Below are 23,072 nucleotides of genomic sequence, written 5' to 3' on the forward strand. Positions count from 1 at the left end.
TGCCGTTCCTGTTTCACAGACAGCCATAAAAATGGGAAGAAATTTGCTGAGCAAGGCACTAATGCAGCAAGTGGTAGAAATGAATCAAGAGGTAGTGCCACTTTTATAGGGCGAGAAGGATTCAGGAACAGACTGACCGAGCAAAGAGATGGGGGCTGAGATCAATTGAACGGGAACAAACTTCTCAGATTAAGTGGCCATTCCCAGGGCAGCCAAATGCTATTAGTGAATCTATATAAGAGGAGTCATCTTTTATATGGAGGGGGTGAACAGTGTGAAGAATCTTATGCAGTCTGTGATTTTGCAAAGCAGCGGTGAACTAGATGATAGCAAACAGGGATGCCAGTAGGCTTTGGAGATACCTGAAAGTGAGAGAAGACAAGCAGAAACCATCGCAGCCCAAGTTACCAGCACAACCAGTACACAGAAATGAACTGGGAAGCAAAGGTGACTTCAAAAACTCTGTGTGGACCTCCTCTTTTCTGGATCTGACTGCTGTGGCTGGGTGAAAAAGTCTCTGCAAAAGATTTTGAGCTTTCATAAAATTTCTCATCTGAATCAGGATGAAAAGTAAACATCATAAAGTGCTGAAGGTACTAACAAGCTTCACTGCATAGACCAGACAAAACATTGGGTTTTGAATTGTGATTCATTTCGATCTTTGTCTTTTTGCTTTGCAAACCTTTTCAGTACGAATGAACTAAAATTGAGAAAATAACTTGCAAACTTTTCCCGATAGAAACTGTCAAACCTGAGTACGTGAGACATCGGCACGCAGCAGGACTCCCATTCAGTCCCCGTCTGACCTGGCCGTGCCCTCTGAGGTGCGTGCCAGCTGGGCATGGCGTTGTGGCAGGGCTATTTTTGGTGGGCAGTGCTGCCAAGGCAGTGTGAAAAGGGCTTTGTGGGAAGGGAGCACCAGCCGGTGTGAGCCTGGTTCTCCTTGTCAAACACCTGTATAGATATTTCCACCAAAAAACCTAAGTGTAAAATAAAACAGGCTCAAATAATTGCAGTTTGCACTTGCCTCCTTAAGGTAAATAGCAACTAAACCAGTGTCTTCATTTTCTTTTCTTTTTGTCCCAGGAAGATAAAGACATGGCTACTCTTTTACTCCTGTTTTGGTCACTGGTACCTGTGCTAAATAAATTGGAGTATTTCATTTGCTTCACTGGTAGTATTTTTGCCTCCTGTTTCCCAGGTTTGAGTGACTTGACAAGGCACGCGGGGGGCAGCGAAGAATCGAGCCCTGTGTTCACACAGCCTGGCAGATTCTCCTCCTCTCTCCTCTCACCGGTGAAGGTGTACGGAAGCCAGCCGGAGCTGGCTGCGTCAGCGATAGGCAATCTACGCCCGGCCAGGTACAAATAACCTGTTTGTGTCGCCCTTGAGAGGTTTCTGAGGATTATTCGCTGTATCCTGAAAAGAAGAAGTGAAACCTAATGACCTGGGAAAGTGGGTGGTATGGGGGAAGGAGGTCCCTGCCAGGTGGAGGTGGCTGCAGCCAGGCCCTGGGGGGGTTGGAGAAATCTGTCAAAGGCAGCTTCCCTTCCTAAATCCTGCCAAGGAGAAGGACCTTCTGAGCAGAGTGACATTCCACCCACGTTTGGCTGCCACTGGGTTTCATTTCGCTATGTTTTTTTTCCCACCTGTTGTAAAACTAGAACATCACATCCAACAGAAATGTAACATGACTGAAATGCAAACCTGAAACTGGGAAGGGGCACCCTGCCACGGTGGAGCGTAACGCTGCTGCAAAGCACCCAGTGCCTGTGTGATGCTTGCTTTTCACTGATGGTACCCGTCCCACGTTTGAGAAGGAGGAAAGAATTACTGGGACCGAGGAAACAAGAGAACAATACTGTGTAAGACCTTCAGGTTCCCCAGCAATGTTTGGGGTATATACTGAGTCACCCGCGACCCAGCAAGGGTCCCTAGCCTTGGGCAGGGAGGTCATGTGGGGAACACAGGAACCCTGCTCACACCACCAGCTCTGTAGCATCATTTGCACAGCTGGGGATCTCTGTGCCTTCCCCCCGTGGGTTTGCACATGTAAGGTAAAGGAGAGTTACCTTTCCCTGTGTCTCGGGGGGGGGGGGGGGGGGGGGTGTTGTGAGGGGGAGGCGAGAGCACAAACACAAGCTGGTAATAACAGAATCACAGGACTTGGAGATAAAAGGCTCCCTGAAGGCAGGATCATCGGTGTAACTGCACGTACGTCATTCCTGACAGGCACTCGCTCTTGCCTGTAGTTAAAAATCACAACTTAGGAAGACTGAAGTTTTCCCAAATGATCTGTGCCATATCTCCACTGTTCCTTACTATTAGAAAGCCTGTAATAAATGTCTAGCCTGAATTTTCCTTGCTTTCATTTAAGCTCATTGCTTGTCATATCCATCAAGGAAATCTGGACAGGACTGTTCACTACTGTTCTCTTTTTATCAGCCTTTTTCTGTTTCTCAAGAGTGTTACTGTGCTTCTCTTCGGTCTCTTCTTCCTCAGACTAAATGCCAGTTTATTCAATCTTACATCACAAATCATGTTTTCACAAGGTGGGCCATATTTTTTATTTCATTTTTCATATTTCTCCTTCATCTCTTTTTCCTCATCCTCTCTCTCCCTGTTACTTCATCTGTCCCCAACCCTTTACCATATTCTGATTCTATCCTTAATTATTTTCTCCTTTATCGATTTCACAATTTTGTAACAGGGCTTTTTCTGGAATTGGGATTTCTTCTTACTCTGCTTTGCCTTCCTGCTTTTGCAAAGGATGATCTTAAAGCATTGAAATATTGTCTGTCTCCCTGGTTAGAAGAGAAGTGCAGACTGAGCACAACTTTACCGGTCAGGAGCTCCCAAGCTGTGGTTCTGGCTTAGCAGCAGCTTGTCTTCAGCACAGCCCCAGGCAAGGCAGCCGACCTTGCCCTGCTAAGAGTTTCTCAAGGGCTTACGTGACTTTTAAAATTATGGTAGTTTATTGCAAGAAATATAGAAAAAAAAATCCACTAGCACTAGTCTGAAAATTTGAGCTAGTTTTGGATAAGTGTCAAGGTCTCCCAAGCAGCTCACATTTTTCTGGTCACAGACAGTCTTTAACATCACTTTAAAGAACCACTCCAGAAATGCAAAGTTTGTGTATAATTAGTGTTCACTTAGACTTCAGGGCTGTCATAAGGCTGAGGGATACAAAGATAAAAAAGATTAGGTGCTGTTATGTTTCTCACGTCCACAAACCAGTATTGTCAGTCTTAATATTGCAGAGTCCTTCTGAGCTGAGGGCTGTCACAGGCTGTTGCTTCGTTTGTGGGGTTTTAACATCTTCATGCCAAAAGCAGCTCATGGGTATATCGTCCAGTATTGGGCCTAAATACATGCAATGTCTTCTGAACCCATGTGTTCATATTCTCCAGCCATAGTTTCACACATTTGAAAGGCAAAGTTAATGATTTTAAGTTAATCTAGGGATCTTTATTTATGTAACTGACTGCAAGATAATAAATTCTTATGAAAAAATTCCTTTTGTTCATTAAAAAATACTGTGCAAGAAAACCCCAGGTCTGGATATTGTTCTGTTCAGTGCAAAGGACAGATTGTTGGCATTCCTGGGTACATCTGCTCTCTGGCAAAGGAGTGCTTCTTATCAAGTGCTCTGATGTTCAAGTGCTCGAGGGCTTGTTCACATGGGAAAATTCAGTGGCATTATTCATACCTCTCCACTGCAGAATATGAGCACCCACATGAGAATTCAACAAGGGTATAATTATTTTGCTCTAGAAAAGTGCCAGGTACCTTCATATAATTTCTCCCCAGAAAGTTAGCTATGGCACAGGTAATGCAACACACCAGAGAAAATGCATTTGGGGACATCAGAAAGGACTGCTTTCTACAAAAGCAGCTCTTCACTCATGTGACAATACATTTCCCTATTTGCGGTTGTTCCTTCACACAGAACACTGTCCTTGCTTTAAAAAATCTCATTCTACAGAGAAATTAAAACAAACACCATGCACGTATATATCCGCACCCACCCACCCATTATTTTAATTATTGATATTAATTTTACTGCATTTACACTTTTCTTCTTCAAAGCATCATCCGTACGTCAATGCACCCTCACTCTGACCGCAGCGCTCAGGCAGATGCTATTGGAGCAGTGACTCCTCTCGGTAAGCAAACGATGTGCTGAATGCTGATGGAGAGGGCTAGCGCTAGCTCGGAAAATAAGCAAGAACAGAATCCAGGTAATGTAAAACAATTTCACACTTCAAAGGATATTAACAGGACGTGCTGCACCTGCAGCCACGAATTTCATTAGCATAGGAGAAAACCAATCTCTGCACTGTAAATGTAATACAGCGGGTAGGAGGGATGGAAAAGAGAGAGAGAGAAAGAAAACACAGGCTGCCTGGCACACGGTGTCCCTTAGCAGCGGCTGGGATGTGGCCCTTGCAGTTCTGCCTTTTGTGTCTACTCTGCCCTTTGCAGTTCTCGCTGAGTCACCCGAAGCAGCTGGTATAGCTCGGAGAGAGATTTCAGAGTCCTCTGGTGCCCGGCAGCGTCCACGCGCCCCGGCTCGGCACACTCCTGCACGGCCTTCTGCAGCTGCAGCTGCAGGGGGAAGGAAACCAACGGTCCTCTGAGATTTGGGGAAAACCAGCGACGGAATATTTTGTCACAGATTACCTGAGGAAAGGAAAAAGAGCAGATTGTGGTCTTTCAGGGGCTACAAGTAATGCCCTGCTGCTTCTCTAGGACTGTAGCAAAATGTCACCGGAATCCAAAATGCCTCCGGCCATCCAAAGAGGAAAGTATAGAACAGCAGCATCCACAAACGCTACGCTCTAGCTGAGGCATCCCCTCTTCTTCTCAGCCTGCTCTTGCACTTCTGCATAGCAAGTGGAGAATCGCAGCCAAACCCCCCCACTGCTTACACGTGGACAGCCACGACTTTCCCGTTAGTGGGGACAGTAATGCTAATCCCCTGCCCCTACTTCCTCCACTCTCATGTCTGAGGCATTGGGCTAACAGCTACGCAAAAACGTGGCAAATAAACGCTACTGAATATTAGGGTCTGTTTGCATGCTTCAGGATGGGATTTCCGAATGGAACTGACACTTCTGTGGCCACGTTTAAAAACCTGACTGTCTTCATCTCGCAGTCTTCTAGTACATACCATGCATTTTATAGTCAATGTGATTTTAAAAGAAATGGATGCATAAAGCAGCTGTGTCTACTCACTTGCAAGTTGTTATTGGCTCTCTGTGCTCCACATCTTCTGATTTTCAGATTGCATTTTGAAAAGCAATCAAAAAAATTACAGTCTTCATCTCCTGTGCAGTTCTGTTCGAGAATGTCCCTCATTTTGGGTTCAAAAAAGGCCATATCCACATCGATGGCCACCACCTGTGGATCAAAACATCATCAGAGCATCAGACCATCAGATCTGGCACGGCACAGCCTGCGGGACAGGGCTGAGCGAGCGTTCCTTGCTGCTCGCCTTTGGAAATGCTGTGCTGAGACCATCTGCCAGTGGGGAACTGGGATCACAATGAAAGGGCTTAATTTCTCTTAACTGAGCTGCAGTAGTCTTATGAATACCACCTTTTAAACAAAACCAGCCAATGCTTACTACACCAGGAAAGGGAAAATTATTTGTGGACAATACGCGTCCTTGGGGTCAACTGGGTTGATTTGCCTTAAACCAGGATCGACTTAAAGATTGATCTACGTGTTGCGGCTTATGCAGATGGCATCTCCACCTTTTAATGATATGATAGTGCAAAATTATCCGCAAGCCACACAGTATCACTTCAAATTCATCATTCAGACTAAACCCCTGACTTTATCGTTGTGGAGAGGAGCAGTGGGATGCACAGAAGTACCTGCACCTGGTACAGCTCCTGCAAACCTGCCATTGCATTCAGTGGCTTTGCATCTGTTCAGCTGTAGAAAGAGATCCCTGAGGTTGTTGAAAGTTGGGTCTGGCTTCGCCCAGTCCTATTTGCAATGGTGTCACTCATTTATTCTGCATGGTTCTTGTCCTGCTTGTCCAGAAATATGGCTCATACCAGAGCCCAGCCAGCAGCTGGTGTCAGCAGAAAAGGCAAGGACTGAAGGGATCAATCAGTTTTCCTGCCCCGACGCAAGGCTCGCAAAATAGCGAATACGCAGCACAGAGGTCTGCAGAGCTGTGCCTGTGCTAGGTTTGAAACCATTCTGGGAGTGACGGGCTGTAGTCTCAGTTTCTGCCAGCCTCGTTCCACCCATGAATACTTCACTTGAAAAAATCACAGCAATAAACAGGGAGAGAAAGGAAGCCAGTAATGGGATGGCAGCTGCTTAACATGAGACAAACTCTGGGTGACCACAGTGACCGCAGCCTGCCTTCAGCGCCACGGATGCAGCAATCAGCGGACGTTCAGAGCTGCGCTTAATACTTGACAGTCAGGGTCTGAGACTCTCCCTTGCAGCAGCTGACACACATTTTCATGGAGGGAAACATCTGAGACCCAGGCAAAGCAGAGTTACTTGATGTCCTAGTTTCAGCTGGGGCTCAAACGATGGTCTCATTTTTTAAGATTCGACCTCCCAAATAACAGGGGAAGCTGAACTGCGTGGCTGGAGCAGCAGCTGGATCAACCCCAGGAACTAAAGATGTCTGGTCTGGTGGAAGGCCAAATAAACCTTCCACAGGCAAAAGAAAGAGCGAGGTCTAATCTTCATTTTATTTTACTTCTTTTTCCCCAGGGAAAATCGTAAAAAGATGAGGCACAGCTTAAAAACTGAAGTATTTTAAAACTTCTTGGAGACCTTGATAATGATGATGTAGCCTAAGGAATTTCACACGTTTGGACAGGCATTTTTTTTTTTTTCTTTTCTCCTTTAACTTCCTTAAGCTTTCTGCAGTTTTGCTGTTCACTTCTTCGGAGAAGAGACAGTAAAAGCGGTGCAGGGTTTCCCCAGTCCTAGCGAGGGTCACTGCAGCAGCTCCCTCGTGGGGTCTCTGCCAGCGCTGAGCACCTTTGACAACCTGATCGATTGCTCTGCTAGGAAAAACAGCCCTGGTTCCCAAACGTGCGGCTGCCAGAGGGTTCAGTGGTTTCACTGAAGTTTATCTGTTACAAAAATGTGTGGGCATCCAGCCAGATCCTGTGAAGATAGATCTGGGTGACACTCTACCTATAAACAGCTACATTTTGGTGGGGTTTGTTAGGATTGTAATTGATGATGAAAGTACCCAAGGAAATACAAGAAGGACCCAACTTGTCTCGTGACCTGATTTAAAGTCATGTTTAAGGTGCTGTAATCTCTCTAGTTCTCTCTGCAGTGCTGGTAAAATAGGAAGCTCTCCCGGAGCACTTGTGTATTCACCCAGATCTCCTTCCAACTCTGCCCCTTATGTAGTTCCATGGCAGCTTAAAATTCCCCTGGACGATCTACCAGGCAGTGATCTGTCCCCTCCATGCTGCAGGAGCAGCACGTGACAGCCGGAGCGAGGGCTGGAGGCTTATCCCCACCATTTGAAAATAATCCTCAGACTAAAACTATTCCACTCCAGGCACGTGTCTTTGGGCATTAGCAGTCTCCTTACTGGGATGAGGAACAGTGGTACTATTATGAGTGTTTGCTGTTATCCTATACAAAGCACAAGAAACAAGTGAAAAAATTGCTTAGAACAAACATGAGGAACAAAAAAAGAGGCTGCCTTGCTGTGTCCCTGTTCTGGAACTGGTTGATAAAAACACCTAGAGTTTCTGCTTTTCTCCTTCCTTCTTCACCGATCAGAGGCTAGCTCTGCTCCCCAACCCCCTGCAGCTCTCTGACTGTGTGTATCTCCTGTCTCCCAGCCCAGTGGGGCGATAACAGATGATACCAACAGGCTGTAAGTAATGTACAACTGGGAGAACCATATGTGAACAGCAACTCACTTTTTTTTTTTAAAAAAAATGAATTCTTCTAGAAAATACTAAATCAGAGTACTTTGCTATACCAGAAGGTGACTGCTGTCTCCTTAGACCCCAGAAGTCATGAGAGGATCCTGGAGAAGCAAGCCTCACCAAGAGGACTCGTAAAGGAAGACACATCCAACAATCTTTCTCTTTTCCTAAATGAAACCTCTTTTCCTGTAAGCAGGCTGTAAAACAGATGCTCTGGTGTGAGCTCAGCCACATGCAGTCACAGCCCTGCGTAACTGAAAAAGATGGGCAAAGCCTGCCTTGAGGAATCCCTGCTGTACCTCACTTTTTGCCTAAATACTGGTAGGCTTGGTTTAGTTTCTTGCTGTAGCTCCTCACCCATTCCCTGTTCAGCTGCTGTATTGCACCTGAATAAACAGTGGGAGGGAAGGGAAGGGTGAAGGGGAAGCCCTCTAATTGCTCTTAATGGTTATACAGTTAGGCAATGTTTGCCTAGTGCTCTGAAGATGCGAGGGTTATATTAACACTCAGTGAGTATCGAGAATAGCATTCAAGTCCCCGAAAATGCTTTATGTTCCCTCAGAGTGCAGAAACTCCCTTGGTGTTGCTGCAAATTGCGAGCCTGGTCCAAACATTTACTTACTGCACAGTGCTTCCAGTACGTACGCACAATTCCCACCAAAACCAGTGGATTCTGTCCACAGAATGAATGCAAGATACATTCAGCAATGCGGTGCTGAGCTACATCGCTACTTAGAAAACACGCATAGCTATTCAGGTCTGAGTTACAGCTGAACAAAAAAAAATCAAATGGTAACAGTACCAGGGAGTCTCACGTCACTGTCCTTGGATCGTTTCCAGAGCAGATAAGCTGAACACTAAAGCACAAAGATGTACGTGTTTGGATGTGGGGAGTTCCCCTTGTGCCAGGTCAGAGAATTCAGCCTTAGCTTTCAAATTCAAACAAGTTTTTTCTTTCAGCATCACTACCAAAAGTAGTTGCCATGACTCAAATTACAGCTTCATTTACAGCCTTTGAGATCTCCTTGCCTTTCAGGAGGTATCCCTCACCACATCCAAGAGACCCTCTTGGTGCCGGTGCCTTTGAGGAGGTGAAACAGATCAGAACTGAGCAAAGAGTTCTCCAAACAAGCAGCAGGATCTAGCTCTCTGAAACATGGCTGCACACATTAGGGAGATGAAAAGCAGTAGAGAAGCTCCCTGGTCACTTATAAATGCATTGGTTTTGCAAAAACTTGGCCAAAAGCTGTACAAGGAGGGAAGTATCATTTCGACACAGCCATTTTCAGACTAGAATTTGACCCCAAATTGCTGCAACACCATCCCAAAGACCCAACTTACCGTGAGATCGTGCCTGATAGCAAAGTTTTCTGGTTTGATGTCACACAGGTGAAGTCGGTGAGAGAAATCATTATCAAAATGCTGCACCATGTCCAGAAAGCTGAGTGCAATGTCAATGATGGCTCTCACCCTGCTTCTGTGGCCAGAAAGGGAGGGACCAACCACATTTTCCAAGGGAAAAAGAGTTTTGTGCCAGGCATGTCCGGCTGTGAGATACTCCACAGCATAAAAGTGTCCACAAGAGCCAATAATTCGTAGTACGTGTTTGCTGAGGTCCTGCAGCAAACTGAAGTAGATATATTCTTCCTGCTGGAGCAAGGACCACATGCTGGCCACCTGTGCTTTCCAACGTGGTCCCTTCTTCCTTGTCCACAGGGGCCTCATGGTGTTGTTAGACAGTTCTAGCCCCAGGACATTTTTGACCTCCAAGGCTACCATCAGCAGAAGCTCTGTTTCAGGAATATCCTGTGTTTCCACCTCCTCTAGCATACTGAGATGCTGGTAGCTGGAGAAGATTTCCTTTTTGGATTTCAGAATGATGGGCTGGCCTCTCCAGTCAGCCTGGATGACCTTCTTACCTCTGTCATAGTAAAGGCAGTGTTTGTACACCAGCTTCTGTGCCACACACAGGTCCTCACAGAGGTCGCCAGTCAGGGCTCCGCTGCTGTAGTCAAGACACTGGAGGGAAAGAGCAGAATATTGATAGCAGGACCATACACCCATGGACCATGTAGAAGAAAGGCAAAGAATCAGCAACAGTCCTAAGCTCGAGAGGCTTGCAGCAGTCATGGTACCACAAGCACACACCTACAACTGTTGGGTTATCCAATTGTTTTTCAGAAGCCTCTAGAGACCTTTTACTAGGGGGTAGTCTTGCTTCAAACAGGGATTCTTGGGATGGTAAAGGACAGGCTTTTGCAGGGCAGGGAAATGGACTATATGACCTGTTACTCTTAAGTTCTTGCCACATATGAATTCAGTAAGACAAGCTTTGAACGCACTTGGCTGCACTATGTGAGATTCTGGGCTGTAACACTTTAAGGCACAGGAGAGAACTTCCAGTGTTATGAAGGACTGCTCTGGAAGGTTCAGGGCAGCATAACTTAGACATTCCCACTTCAACTACAGGAAAATCCCTAGGTAGCTGAATTGCTGGGACCTTCCACAACCCTGCGTGTTTCAGCCTTGCACTCAACGTGCCCTGAATGAAGCTGTAAGAACCTCCTTCTGCCCTACCAGGAAACACACAGGTTGTGCTCAATGCCTCTTGGACCAAGAACTTTCAGAATTTTTAAATATGTAAATGCTGTAGGACAAAATGACTTTTTGAGGTTTTATATGTAACTATCAGGACTGACATTTTAATATGAATTGCTTAAATACTTTTTTTTTTTTTTAAATGGAAGAAATTCAGCCCATGGAAACATGGGAACTGCCGCTTGATAGTTAAGTGGTCACTGCAAATTCATACGAGAAATACAAGGATTCCCTCACCAGTTCTTCCCTCAACCCATAATTGTTTCCATACCATCACTTCCAAAAGCGTAGGCAGTCAATATATTCCTATGGGCATTCAGAAGTGCAGCTGCAGGGACTGCTTTGGGTGAATCAGTAGAGGGGATGCTCAGAGGTCTCTGGTGAAACGGGAATAGACTGTAGTGGTGTAGAAAGCCAAACATCTGGGAGGCAGCTCGACAGTGTCAGCCTTCTTCATTGCTTTCTGGCATTTGAACCTTCATTTAAACAAGCTGGCAGTTCCCCCTGCATGTGGAGTGATTGCAACAGCTCCCTGACCCCCACTTCATTTGTGACTTGCTGTTACATACACAAGAAACACGATCATAAAATTCAAGAGATGTATTTTCTTAGGACAGTCTCTGAGGTGTGCACCAGAGGAATACATTCTGATGCCGGGCAACGTTCAGAGTCCAACCTTAAACAACACACTGGGGAATGGGTGCAGGATTAAGTCCAAAATCCTGGAATGATGATAAATTGATTAAAACAGTCCACTGAGGGCAGTTCAGACAGGCATAAAATTTATTTATACTCTTACGTTCTCCCAGCCGAAATGAGAACATTCAATGCCAGCAGCCAGGTAGGCAAACTCTGGCGTGAACGTCCTGACCCTGAGTCCAGGGCGATGTACATGTGTGAAACACACACGTCTGCATCCACATCCACGTCAGGATGGTCAAGCAGACTCAGTGGGCTGTCTGCAGACTTCAGAGCACACAGATCAATGTTCTTGCTTTTGGAAATCTACTTCTATGAATGTAACACAAATTTATTTTCCCTTTTTAAGTAGGAAATGTAATTTTCTTAACGGAAGTAGTTTAGCAGTTCTCACCATGCGGAACTCTAAAAGATTTTAGCAAGAAGATTACAAACAGAAGGAATTTGGGGGGTTTTCTTCGGAGCATACGTATAATCACATTTAAAATCATTACTCTCCTATTGAGAAGACCACAACCTAACTCTGCTTCTGCTACAGTAAGAGAATATAGGACTTACTCCTGCAATTGGGGCCACATGGGTGAACACTTGCCCCGTGGACAACTTTACTGTGGTCCATGAAGTTCGCTCTTAGATGGTCCATATGCACGGACCTCTTGCATCTAGAAAGAACACATACCCAGAAGACCTGCAGTCAAACATGCGAACATGCAGCTTATTTTCTTGTGTTGCCACCACGTCATTCTTAATGGCATCGATGAGAAAAAGTAGTTGTGGAAAAACCAGTCTCACATTTCCCAGACACAGGAGATGGGTCATTTTTTAATGTGGCTGCTGTTTAGGACTTGTCTGCTGTTCCAGTTGAACCCAAAAATCTTTGATTATTAACCTAGTATCTGACAAACAGTCTCTGAATCGGATTCTTCTAACACTGAACTTGCACAGTGTTTTGCAAACCGGGATCTGTGAAAGAGTACGTGATCAAGGAGTTCCTGGTCTCACAGTGATGAAACACAGATCAGCCTTCCAGAAGTAATATTATCTGCTGGTCACCAATGCAAGCAAAAATTTCAAAAAGGCTTCCTCAAATAAGCAATCAAGAAGTTTGTACAATTTTCAAGGTGTGTCTCTCTCTACTCACAGAACGTAGTGAGTTGTGAGTAGCTCAATGGCTTTAAAAATCTCCTCAGTTTCCTGTTCATTATAACCTGGACAGTCAACAGAGACCGACTGCACCTTCACATCCTCACTACCCACCCCACCCCCCCATTATTCCAACTTTTAGTGTTTTATGTTTTGCCATAAGCATAGTACACTAAGTAAGCTTAGCCCCCCAGCCCTCCCACTATAATCCTTATTTTTTTCAGCCCCCGGATGATTTTTGTGGTTTTATTCCCTCCCTGTTTCTTCTTTCCATTTTCTCCTCTGCCATCCTTAGAAGCACAGACATCAGACGGAACGCTGTTGTCCAGTGCCACAAAGAAAGCCAACAGCCCTTCCCTAATTCTCCTTTTTGAAGACATTCAGAGACCATCTCAGCTTTTTAGGCACAGTCTACACTGGTAGTTCATGTTGAAGCAATTATTTGACCCCTATGTTCTTTCCAAAGTCATACAGTTTTACAAGTCTTCCATCCTATTGGCATAGCTTGTACTCTTGTGCTCCCCAGTGTACTAACTTGCATTTTACTGTATTAAAACACATTTTGGTGGACTGAAAACATTTAACTAGCTGATTCGGATTCTCCTGCAATGAAAAGATGGTCTGTTTATTATTTACCAACCCAGGAACCTTTGTACTAACTGCAAACTTTACCGTACAAGATTTCATATCACCATGATGGCTGCTGATAAAAAGAAGAATCAATTCCGCAAAGAAATCTTCCAGAAATGGTCCTCCACACTGCCATCCCTGTCTCAATGACTGCATTTTGAGATCTGTCAATGACATAGTTTTAAATCTACCTAATGAGCATCCTTTGAATGCCACTAAGTGCCAGATTTTTTAAACTAAAATATGAAAGTGATGCTAAGCCAAAAGCCTTCTAGAAGAACAGCTATGCTACACAAAAATGCAAGCACAAGCATGGTTTGGACTTGCTCACCTGTTTCTGTTTAAAATTGGCTACATAAATTTTAATATCCTTTGTACACTTATCAAGATAAGTTTAAAAAGTTGGACTTAAATTCATGTAAAAGGTTAAATTAACATAAACCCCAATAAGGATTTATAGAAATTGAAATAACTTACTGTATCACCATCACTTTATGTAGATCAGGCCTGAGACTGAGTCCTGCCTTGTTAACAAGTACTTCTCCTATGTAAATGCGATCCTGAGCAAGGTTTTGGGAGGCATCAAAATTCATTAATTTCTCCAGAGAAAAAAGAAATTGATCACTACGATTTAGCGTGTTCGGTGTAAATGAAGATGAGACCAGTGTTAGGAAAGAGTAAGTGGTTTTTTGGAGAGTTAAAGCTGGTCTCTGCAAAATGCCGGGTGCTACTTCAGGCTTCCCAATGCTGTACGCACCTGCACAGATGTACATTTTACTCAGAAGGAAATAAACCTTCAGAAATATCGCTTGCAAGGGTATACAACCATGCAATTTTCACCCACTTACTTAAAATAGCTCATCTTATTTCATACTGAAAATATGACAGAATATTTTTTCTTGGAAGTCAAATTTTGCTTAATAAAGGACGTGAGACTTGAGCTATCAGATTATTTGTTTCATAGATCAATTGCACTTTCCATAACCGCAAAACTCATGCTATGCTCGGATGCGTAAAGACTTACTTCAGGGCTGATGAAGGTGAGCTCATTTTCTAATCGTTCCACTGGAAGGACGATCCCTTTCTAATGTCATCTGGGAAAACTGGCACTTACAAACTTTAACGATACTATTGGAGCCTGACCTAAGCAAAGAGATGAGGATTCACCTGCGGAAACAATGAGCACAGCAATCTCAGCTACTCTTCCTCTGGAAGGAGGATCTGAAACTGAACTATCACACAGAAATAGCGACAACTTTCCAAGCTTGTGCCAGAAACCCAATCCCTGCCTGGGCTTTTGAAGTCATGCCTAATGCTCTCCAAACTGAAGAGCAGCAACAAGTCTCTGTCCATCTGTTTCCTGGCAAGGGTGATGGCAAGGGCCTGGACCTCCCTGAGCTTGGCGGCTCCTTGCACCTCCATACCTTTGGGCTCTTCCAAGCCGCGTAAGGAGCAGGCAGGATTTCTTCCTTCAGCTGCGATCCTGAGCTCAGCTGTACTTCAAGCTGACTGCTGGGGTAAAGGAACTGGATCTCGCTGCCATTAAAAACACGCTGTCAGGACCACTGCCTATAGTTTCTCTTCCTTGATTATACAGAATTTAGGGAAAATCTGTGATCAGTTTTTGCTTGCAGTAATAGATTATTTAAATACCTTAATGAAGAAACAAAATTAAACTCAAAGCATTAACCCACGCTGCTCCTCTTCTCGAAGTGTTTCCTACATGATTCTAAAGCTGTTTCTTTTATTTTTAGTTTTTAAGGGAGATTTTAATGAATATTCACAAATCCTTTCTTGAATTTTTAATAACTGCATCTTAAATGCCAGCCCCCGCCGGACGTAAAGGAGGCGTTACAACCTGCGTAGCATTTCTGAAAGACGACTTTTGTACAATCACCTTTTCGGCTAAATAAATAAAAAAACCAAAACCGGAGGAAGGTTTCCCCCGTTTCGGAGCGGGCGGGATGCCGAGCTGCCCTTTGCAAAGCGCTTGGGAAGCGCACCCGCACCCCACGCCGGAGCCGGCCCGCTGCCTGCACCTGCCCTCGCCCCGGGAAGGGAGGGAGGCAGCCGCCTGCCCGCCGGGGCAGCCCCGGGGCCGCCGGCAGCCGCCCGCCCGGTCGCACCGGGGACGGGCCGGTGATGCGGCACCTCCGGCGGGACGGAGCCGGGCAGGAGCGCCCCGGCGGCGCGGCCGAAAGCGGGTGCTCGGCTCCTCGCAGCCCTGAGGGACTCCCGGCGCCTTGTCAGGCCGGGCAGCCCCCGGGGGATGCCCCGCGTCCCGCCGGGGCACGTACCAGCCTCGCCAGGATCCGGTGGCTTTTCTCGTCCGTGCAGCGCTCGGAGAAGACGCTCCTGTGGAGGAGGAACAGCAAGGCGCTCACCACCATCCAGCAGGCAGCCCAGAGGAGGAGGAGCACCAGGGTGCATCGCCGCCAGATTTTGAGCCGCAGCCTCTTTAAGCCCGGGATGCCCCTCATCGTCGCGCCCGGGCTGGGTTCGGGCGGCCGCTTCAGCCGCTGCGGCCCCGAGCGAGCGGCGGTGGCGGCGGTGGGCGCCGCGCTCCCCCCCTCGCACGCTTGTCCCGCTCCCCGCCGGCGCCCATCGCCAAACGCCCCCCGCCCCGCCGCTGCCGCCCCCCCGCCGCCGCTCCGGGCCCCGGGGCGTGGGGACTTCCCCCCCCCTCACCCCCCGCCCCGTCCGCCGCCGGGCTGCCCGCCGCGGCCCCGGCCCCACTCCCGCCCCCGCCGCCGCCCCCTCCTCGGGCCGGTGCTGCCCTTACGGAGCCCGGAGCGCCCCTTTTGAATTTAAGCCACGTAGTTCCGCCGTCTTTTGTCTGCTCTCCCTTGTGCCAAGCGGCCCCTGCCCCTGCAGTCACTTGGCGGCTTCTGCCCGCGCCCCCCTTCCTTCCCCCTCCGAGTTTCTCACCCGAGAATAAAAGGGGTTTTGAAGGGTGAGGGAGGCTGCTGTGGGAACCCTTCCCCACCCAGGCGGCTGCCCGACGCTTTGAAAGAAGCGGCCTGGAGACGGACGGCTCCTTCTGGTGAAAGCTTCGCCTCCCGTCTAATGGGGAGGGGGTGTGTGTGTGTGTTTATTCTGGAGAAACTTCTCCGGTTTTGCCCGCCCGGGGCTGAAAGAGGAAGAGAACGAAGCGATTCAGGTGCCCATTCACTAACTTCCCCCCCCCCCCCCATGGTGGGTCACCCCTTGACTCTCCAGCAGCTTCCACAGCCTCCCCTGCCCGCTCCTTGCCCGGGGGCTGCACTGCCCACGGCAGGCATCACCCGCCCGCGGGGATGCGGGCTGGCTCCTGCCCGGCACCCCCGTGTCTGCGCTCCCCAGGCAGCTAGCGGAGCGGCCCCATTGAATTACATTGCCGAACCAGGGCAGGGTGTACTGGGTGCAAGGGTGCTGGGGACGATAGATTGCCTCCCCGCCTTCTGGCAGAGGGAGCATCCCTCTATGTCCCTCTCTGAGGAGGATCAGCTCCATGCGATAGCCTCTAATATACTTGACTTTGTTAATGTTTCTAAGGGGTCAAAGACCCAGATGTTTGTTCCTGTGAGGCAAGCAAGATCCTGGCATCCTTTCCTCAGTCCAGATGCAGATGTTCACTGTCTCTGTTTAGACCACCGCATTCACTTTTTTCTCCCTTGGCTCCCACTTGGTAACATCTCACCATCACAGTTTTTAATGGGAAAATGCATATTGTAAAGCACAGCCCGACGTAATAAGGATATCTGATTCAGGTTTACTGTCAGATATGATGAAAAAGGACCAGATTCATTTTCTTTCCCTTGTATGGATGGTTACCTCAGGCTACTTGCAATTCCATAGCAGGAAGATGAATTGCAGTCAATGAAACCACTCGAAGGGTAAATTATTTACCCAAATGAGTAAGAATAGCAGCATCTGGCCCATGGATGGAGAACTGCAGAATAATTCAAGAGAGATGTATTTTAATGTGCATCTTGTGTAAGTTGCTCTGGTGCACATTTTGTTAGTAAATTAATTTAATGGGATAAGGGGAAAGTTCACTGTTGGAGGACTGGGCTCAGGGATATACGTTCTGTGCCATCATGTCCAACTTCATGAAAAATTAGTCGTTAAAAAGAAAGATGTGTCTATTGACATGATGGAATTTTACCTCTCAGAACAGCAAGGGGATGAGCACAGGTGCAGCAAACTTGCTGCTATCCACACCTTTTGCATGGTCAGTACAGTTCTCCCATACATGGCAGAGCAGGGCTTGAAACACAGCTTCTAAGTAGATGGCAGACTGTGGCAGGAAAAAAAAAAAAGGAAAGATAAACATTGCTGAAAATATTACAGCTTTCTAGAGACTGGCAGTGGGGACAGCGGTTCAAGAAAAGCAAAACCACTTCCAACTCCAAAGAGTCTCAGAGGCAGAACTGTTATCACTAACCACATCTTCTATTATTAGTGTGTTTTGCTCGGTCTCTCCATCATCTCATCTCCTCACCTGCAGAGGCTGTCTATGGACATCCTTTTTATCCTTTTTATACTTGTCCTTTTTGCCCCTGATCTCTTCACTGAGAGGAAGCTTCCTTTGGAGGCACTGGCAATACAGTCTGTTTCTTGGGGATGTAGCAAGAAAGACTGGGCAACTAGGAACTGAAAACTTTTAATCCTATTTCTTAGTCTGATACAGTCTTTCAGAACCTCTCAGACCAGTTTTGGGTGCTCATCTGGAAATTCTGAGGACAGTAAGTGGGGAAGGGCAAGAGGGGCAGCTGCTTAGCCGTTCCTCTGTAAGGAGTACCTGCTAGGCTTGAACACAGTCAGCCATCACCCGCTGCTGCTGCCACCTCGGAGGAAAAACTGCAGATCTGCCATACTGATGTCTGCAACAGTCCCATGTTGGAGGGAGATGTGTCCCACATGGAAGGGGGACGCAGATGGTGGGGGAAACTCAGGCATCAGAATATCTCCCTACCGCTTGGTCCTAAGCTGTCTGGATAATAGTTTAGGCGCTATCAAAACTATATGTATTTTACACTTTATTTTTTCAACTGTGGATCTTAACTTCTCTGTCAGCATTCCCCAAAGGATATTACATATTATTATTTCACATCCCCGAGATTCTGTATGAATATCATTTGTGTTTTAACTATAGTTCTGAAAACAAATATTAATTACTCCTGACTTTAAGCTAGTAACAAAGTATGAAGGCTTCAGTTCTGGTTAGATGTTGTAGCTGAGCTGCTCTAATTGCTACTGGAAGAAACAAGCATGTTCCCTCCTCCTCCTCCACCATCCCGTTCCTGGTTTCCTCTTGGTCTTGCCTGCCTAGTCCAGTCCCTTTCCCCAGTGAAAGACATATGTCTCGCTGTCCAATGAGTTTTCTCAACTCACTAACAGGGCAGAGAACTGTAAAACTGTTCTTTGCTGAGATCATTTTCAGACAGGTTAGGAAGTCCTGAGGAGGCCACCAGGCTCAGCTGTATCGCGTGTCTTCACGTTAAGGGTGCAATGTGATACTATGGATAAGGTGATCAAAATGGAAACGGTTGCTGAAAGGGCCAGTCCTGTCCCCATTTTCACCCCAGCCATATGCTTCCACTTCTTCCCCGGCAGTTGGATCGGGGTAGTTAGCCCAGCAGGCAGCACCTCTAGGTTTCTGAGTGCACTCAGAAGGTACCAGCTAAAATTCACTGGATTTTGGGATGCGGAAGGAACCCGCATCCTTCCCTTTGGTTTGGGAACAGCTGCTACACATAGCAAGTGCAATTCTACCTTTACCATACAGGTGTCTGCTGCTTTGAAATGATGGAATAAGAAGAAATCGACTAAGAAAAAACAGTATTTTAATACAGTTTTAATAAAGTTTTTAATAGTTTTAATAACAAAAGTACAAGGTGAAAGGAATCTGATGAAGCAAATGCAAGTTGCATGACACTCACACTAGACTGTTTACCGGTTTCATTTTATGGTAAATCCCCTAGGAGGCATTTGCAGGGAATAAAGCTCTGTCTTCCCAAAAATTTTGATACAGCATTCAGACAGGGGAAAGGGTTTGTATCTACTTGTTCAGTCTCTGAACTTTCAAGTATCCCACTGACTTTAGTAAGAGTGAAAAGTTGGACAATTCTGGTAAATATACATGTGTGTGTACACATACCCTCGTGTATGTCCCTGTATACATGCACACATATACAGAGACATCTTCAGATCAAGAATTGACCCAGAAAGCTTGGATTCAGTAAAAGGCAAAAGCCTGGGTGCTTTAGGATCAGGGTGTTTAGCCTTTAATAAGTCTGCTGCTAGCTGCAAAATTCAAAGCTAGTTTTAGATTTCCCTAAACTTCAAGCTTCTTCAGACTAGCAGAGTTAATTCTAGACCATCCTCTGTAAAATATGTATCTAAGTGTCTCTCTGTCCCATAGTAATTTTCCCTTGGAAAAAAACCCTGCATCAGAGAAACTTTGCTTCCTGTATATATTAAAACATGACTATTTCATCCTGCATTCCTGTATTCCTAAAGGAAGCTATATTCATATTCTCATTTTAACTGAGAATTAAGCTTGAGGGAAATTAATTAGTAGAAGTTAAATTAAAGCAAGTGACATCAAGGGCAGTAAAAATAATCCTGGACTAACTGTATTGGTTCCTACCCAATTTAATTGCCGCAACATTTGAACTACTGTTTAGAGCACGATGACAACATTAAGTTGGTCTCCTCTTCATCACCACATGGAGCACATCACAAAATTGCGCATCACTGGTGATGGTTCAGGGCTGGAATACCCACAGGCTTCAGCATCCAGGAGCGAGATGCCTTGGACGAGCCAGGTGGAGCAGCCTGGCATGGTGTCTGCCTGTGCTGTCTACCTACATGTGGGCTCAGGAGCTTCTCAAGCCAGGACTGTGAGGAGTCCTCAGCCTGAGGAGCTGCTGAGCCCACACATTTCTCATTGCCTCCAGACACAAGCTGCGTTGCGCAGGCTCAAGTTGTATTAGGCTGTTAGTCCTTATTTTCCTAATTACTTAATTCTTTATGAGAGTTTAAAATAAAAAAAATAAATCAGTCATTAAGAACTGCCTTGGCACTCAAGTTAATGAAATGTAAAACTGGTTCATTAGGAATTATTGTTCTGTTTGATTGATTTCATCATCTTCTGTCATTAGCACTCTGTTGTCTATGGAAACAGGGTACGTTTCTGTTAATCTGTCACAGGGCACAAATGAATCTCCTATTCTCCTGCTAGAGGCTCAGGAAACTTTCAAGTGCTGCTTGAATCTACCTTGAAAATATATTTTAACATATAAATATTTCTTTCTGATTTCCTGTGGTGAAGTTGAGTTACTGAAAAACATCACAAGGTTTGACATACATTTGAACATGTCCTTTAGGCAGTGAAATTCCCCCGCAGAGTACTGAGTTCACCAGAGGAATCCAAATGTATTTTCTCATTTATGCCATTAATCAAAAAGAATATGTTGCTAACTACTCACAGAAGTTTTACTGCATCAGCGTGCAGCGAGTTTATTGGGTCACATTGCAAACTAGAAGCAGAAAAATGGCACAATATAAAATACAGAGTATAGCTCTGTGGACAAGGGAAAAGCCTAGAGTAATTCACTGATTTAAACAAGGAAAAGTGTTTAGACAGAAAAAGCTTTCCCGTGTATATATAGAATAAAGAATTTGTAATATATTTTGTCCTGTTTGCTTTTTACTTTCAGCAGATATTTCTTAGGCATAGTTGCCCATGAAAGCCAAAGATATTTATTTTCTTCTTCCCTTTTTCCACTTTCTAGATTCCACACCACAAATTTTAATTGTCCTGCTCTTCTCATATATCCCCTTCCAATTAATCTCTTTGTTAACCTCATGCTAACTTTTCCCTCTCATTTGGAAACAGTGTCATCTGGAGAAGCCAGTGAGATACCTTGGTAATGACTGCAGCAGATTGTGGTTTACTTGTAATTCTTCAGGTTAGATGGAATAATCAAGATGTAAAATATTTTGGATTTTTTGTCCACATATCAAAAATTATGCCTGACACAGCATCGCCTGTTGCTTCTCTACTACATCCTTTGTCTATTTGTGCTACCAGTCACTGACAGGAAAAAATAGCTTAATTAGCTGTAAGATGAAGCTTAATCAGTTTGTAAAGTGGAATTTTAATTGGAATTGTCTTTGCCTGAGATTGGAGTGAAGGGATTGGAGTCAGTGACTTGAGAACAATTTTTCTACCCTAAGAGGATGCTCTCCAATCGAATCTGCTGCTGTGTGGTGTGTTGTGTGTCTGTCCACAGCATGTGAAAGGAAGAAATGTCTGTCCACAGCATGTGAAAGGGAGAACAAAGAAGGGAAAATGCTGCAATCCTTTTCCAGTCTTTCTATATGCAGTTTCTATTCTTTGCACCAAGTTCAGGCCAAGTGATCTCATTATACCAATACTGAATCTGGCTCTTTGTAGCCTGCCTTTATGAGAGTCTGAAGCTATTCCAGAAATATTTTGAAGTTGCACTAAGGTTATGTAGAAAGAAAAAAACCCACACCATCTAATAAGCTAATTCCCTGTGGCCTCTTGCATTTTGCTGTTATTTACAGGAGTGATCTAAAGTCATTTTAACAGGCAGATTATTTTACACAATACACATATAGCATTCACAGGGCTGTGATCATTTAAACATGTGGTAGCTCAAAAGAGTAAGAGTTAAGCAACATCTTTACTAGTTCAATGACTAGATTATATGTTCCAGTGTGTTGATTAAGAAGAAGTTTCTAAAGCCTGGATACTGTCAGAAAAGTTACCACGTTGTCATATAGATTAAAATCAGTCCAGCTCTATGGCTGCAAACTCTCAGGAATTAGTTTATGTGAGAAATTTGCACCAGGCTGATTTTAAATTTGTTTCACTGGCAAGAGTGATCTAGGGTAGCACAGGCCCACCCACCTGCATCTTGTTATGCCACAGTGTTTAAAATGCAGCCCAGGTATTTGCAGAGGTCTGCCTGCTCTCTGGCACTAGAAGAGAAATGGAAAGCAAGTAACTGATTCTTGAAGATGGAAAAAAAAATCTTCATTGTAGGCATAAGTGACCACCAAGTGGATACTTCCGATATTGCACATTGTTTTGTGAACTACAAAGAGACCTTCCAGAGAGAATCTGTGCTGCTTTTCTCCATTCGCATAAGCAAATCTGAATTTATAGCGTTTTTCTGATTGTTTTGCTTTGTTCTTTTGGCTCAAAGGCTGTGCTACTCTATGTTTAACAATCAAATTAAATGTAGCCTCACGTATGACAGATCATAGCTCATTTACAAGTGGGTATGTCCATTTCTTGATTTCTCTTCTAAAATCCAAATCTGAAATAGAGGAAAAGAGAAAAAAAAAAAAGGATTTAGCAAGATCCTGGATGACTTTCAGTATCAGTTCTGTACAACTTAATTACTTTCAGTTATTTCCTTGAAGCTGTTCTTTGCAGTTTCTTTGTGAGTGCTGAATGGCTGGGCATGGACCAAACTGCAAAATGATCCATTAGTGAAATTCAATTTTCTATCAGTCTTTGCAAGTAATTAGCTTTTCTTTAGGTAATGTATTGTTAGTTTGCAGGCATCCAGTGTTGCATGGCACTTGTTTAGGGAAGAGCAATTTAGTTTGCTGTACTGCTTAAAGCAAATAGCTCGTAATTATACCAAGGTCAAATATGCATTAGTGCGAGTGACTCCCCTGTGTTACTCCTGAGCACGAAATCTGTGTGTAGGATGCTGCCCAGCTGCCTGAGCAGCAGCAGTGTCACTGCTCTATGATGTTCCTCCTGTTACATAGAAGCATCCTCCAGGAACCTGAGTGGTTCTGGTGGCCAGGCCTATTTCTGAGGGGGGTCATTGCTACACAGGCTTCAATACCCAATGTAATAAATGAGGACTGCCACGGCGCTGCTCTCCTTCGAGCAGAGCTGTCTGTGGCCGAGAAGCCTCAGAAGAGGATTTCCATAGCTGCTTCCGCAGGCACAGTCTTTGTACCCTATCTGGAATGCACTGCCTCACACAAGAAGAACAGGCAGAGAGGAGAACTTGCTTCTCATCAAAG

General features: G+C 45.3%; 1 protein-coding gene across 3 annotated transcripts; it reads right to left on the reverse strand.

The window, feature by feature from the left end:
* Positions 1 to 321: 321 nt before the first annotated feature.
* DIPK1C (divergent protein kinase domain 1C) lies at positions 322 to 15,576 on the reverse strand. Of its 3 annotated transcripts, none has more exons than XR_008576136.1 (5): positions 15,305 to 15,576; positions 9,279 to 9,956; positions 5,239 to 5,403; positions 4,073 to 4,683; positions 322 to 517 (listed from the first exon to the last, which is right to left on the reverse strand). XR_008576136.1 is itself a non-coding variant. In XM_054818649.1 (4 exons), the coding sequence occupies exons 1-4, from the start codon at positions 15,485 to 15,487 to the stop codon at positions 4,468 to 4,470; spliced, it is 1,242 nt and encodes a 413-aa protein (XP_054674624.1). In that variant the 5' UTR covers positions 15,488 to 15,576; the 3' UTR covers positions 4,062 to 4,467. The 3 variants fall into 3 exon arrangements, 1 of the variants encoding a protein (XP_054674624.1); XR_008576137.1 differs by lacking the exon at positions 15,305 to 15,576 and adding an exon at positions 10,807 to 10,891; XM_054818649.1 differs by lacking the exon at positions 322 to 517 and having other exon boundaries at positions 4,062 to 4,683.
* Positions 15,577 to 23,072: the final 7,496 nt, after the last annotated feature.

Source organism: Grus americana, chromosome 2, assembly GCF_028858705.1.
Source record: "Grus americana isolate bGruAme1 chromosome 2, bGruAme1.mat, whole genome shotgun sequence".
Lineage (NCBI taxonomy): Eukaryota > Metazoa > Chordata > Aves > Gruiformes > Gruidae > Grus > Grus americana.

Coding starts and splice junctions, on each gene's coding strand:
- DIPK1C (XM_054818649.1), bottom strand. CDS start 15,487: ATGAGGGGCATCCCGGGCTTAAAGAGGCTGCGGCTCAAAATCTGGCGG. Junction 9,957..15,304: donor ACCGGATCCTGGCGAGGCTG/GTACGTGCCCCG, acceptor CTTTCCCTCCAG/TGTCTTGACTACAGCAGCGG. Junction 5,404..9,278: donor CTATCAGGCACGATCTCACG/GTAAGTTGGGTC, acceptor TTTGATCCACAG/GTGGTGGCCATCGATGTGGA.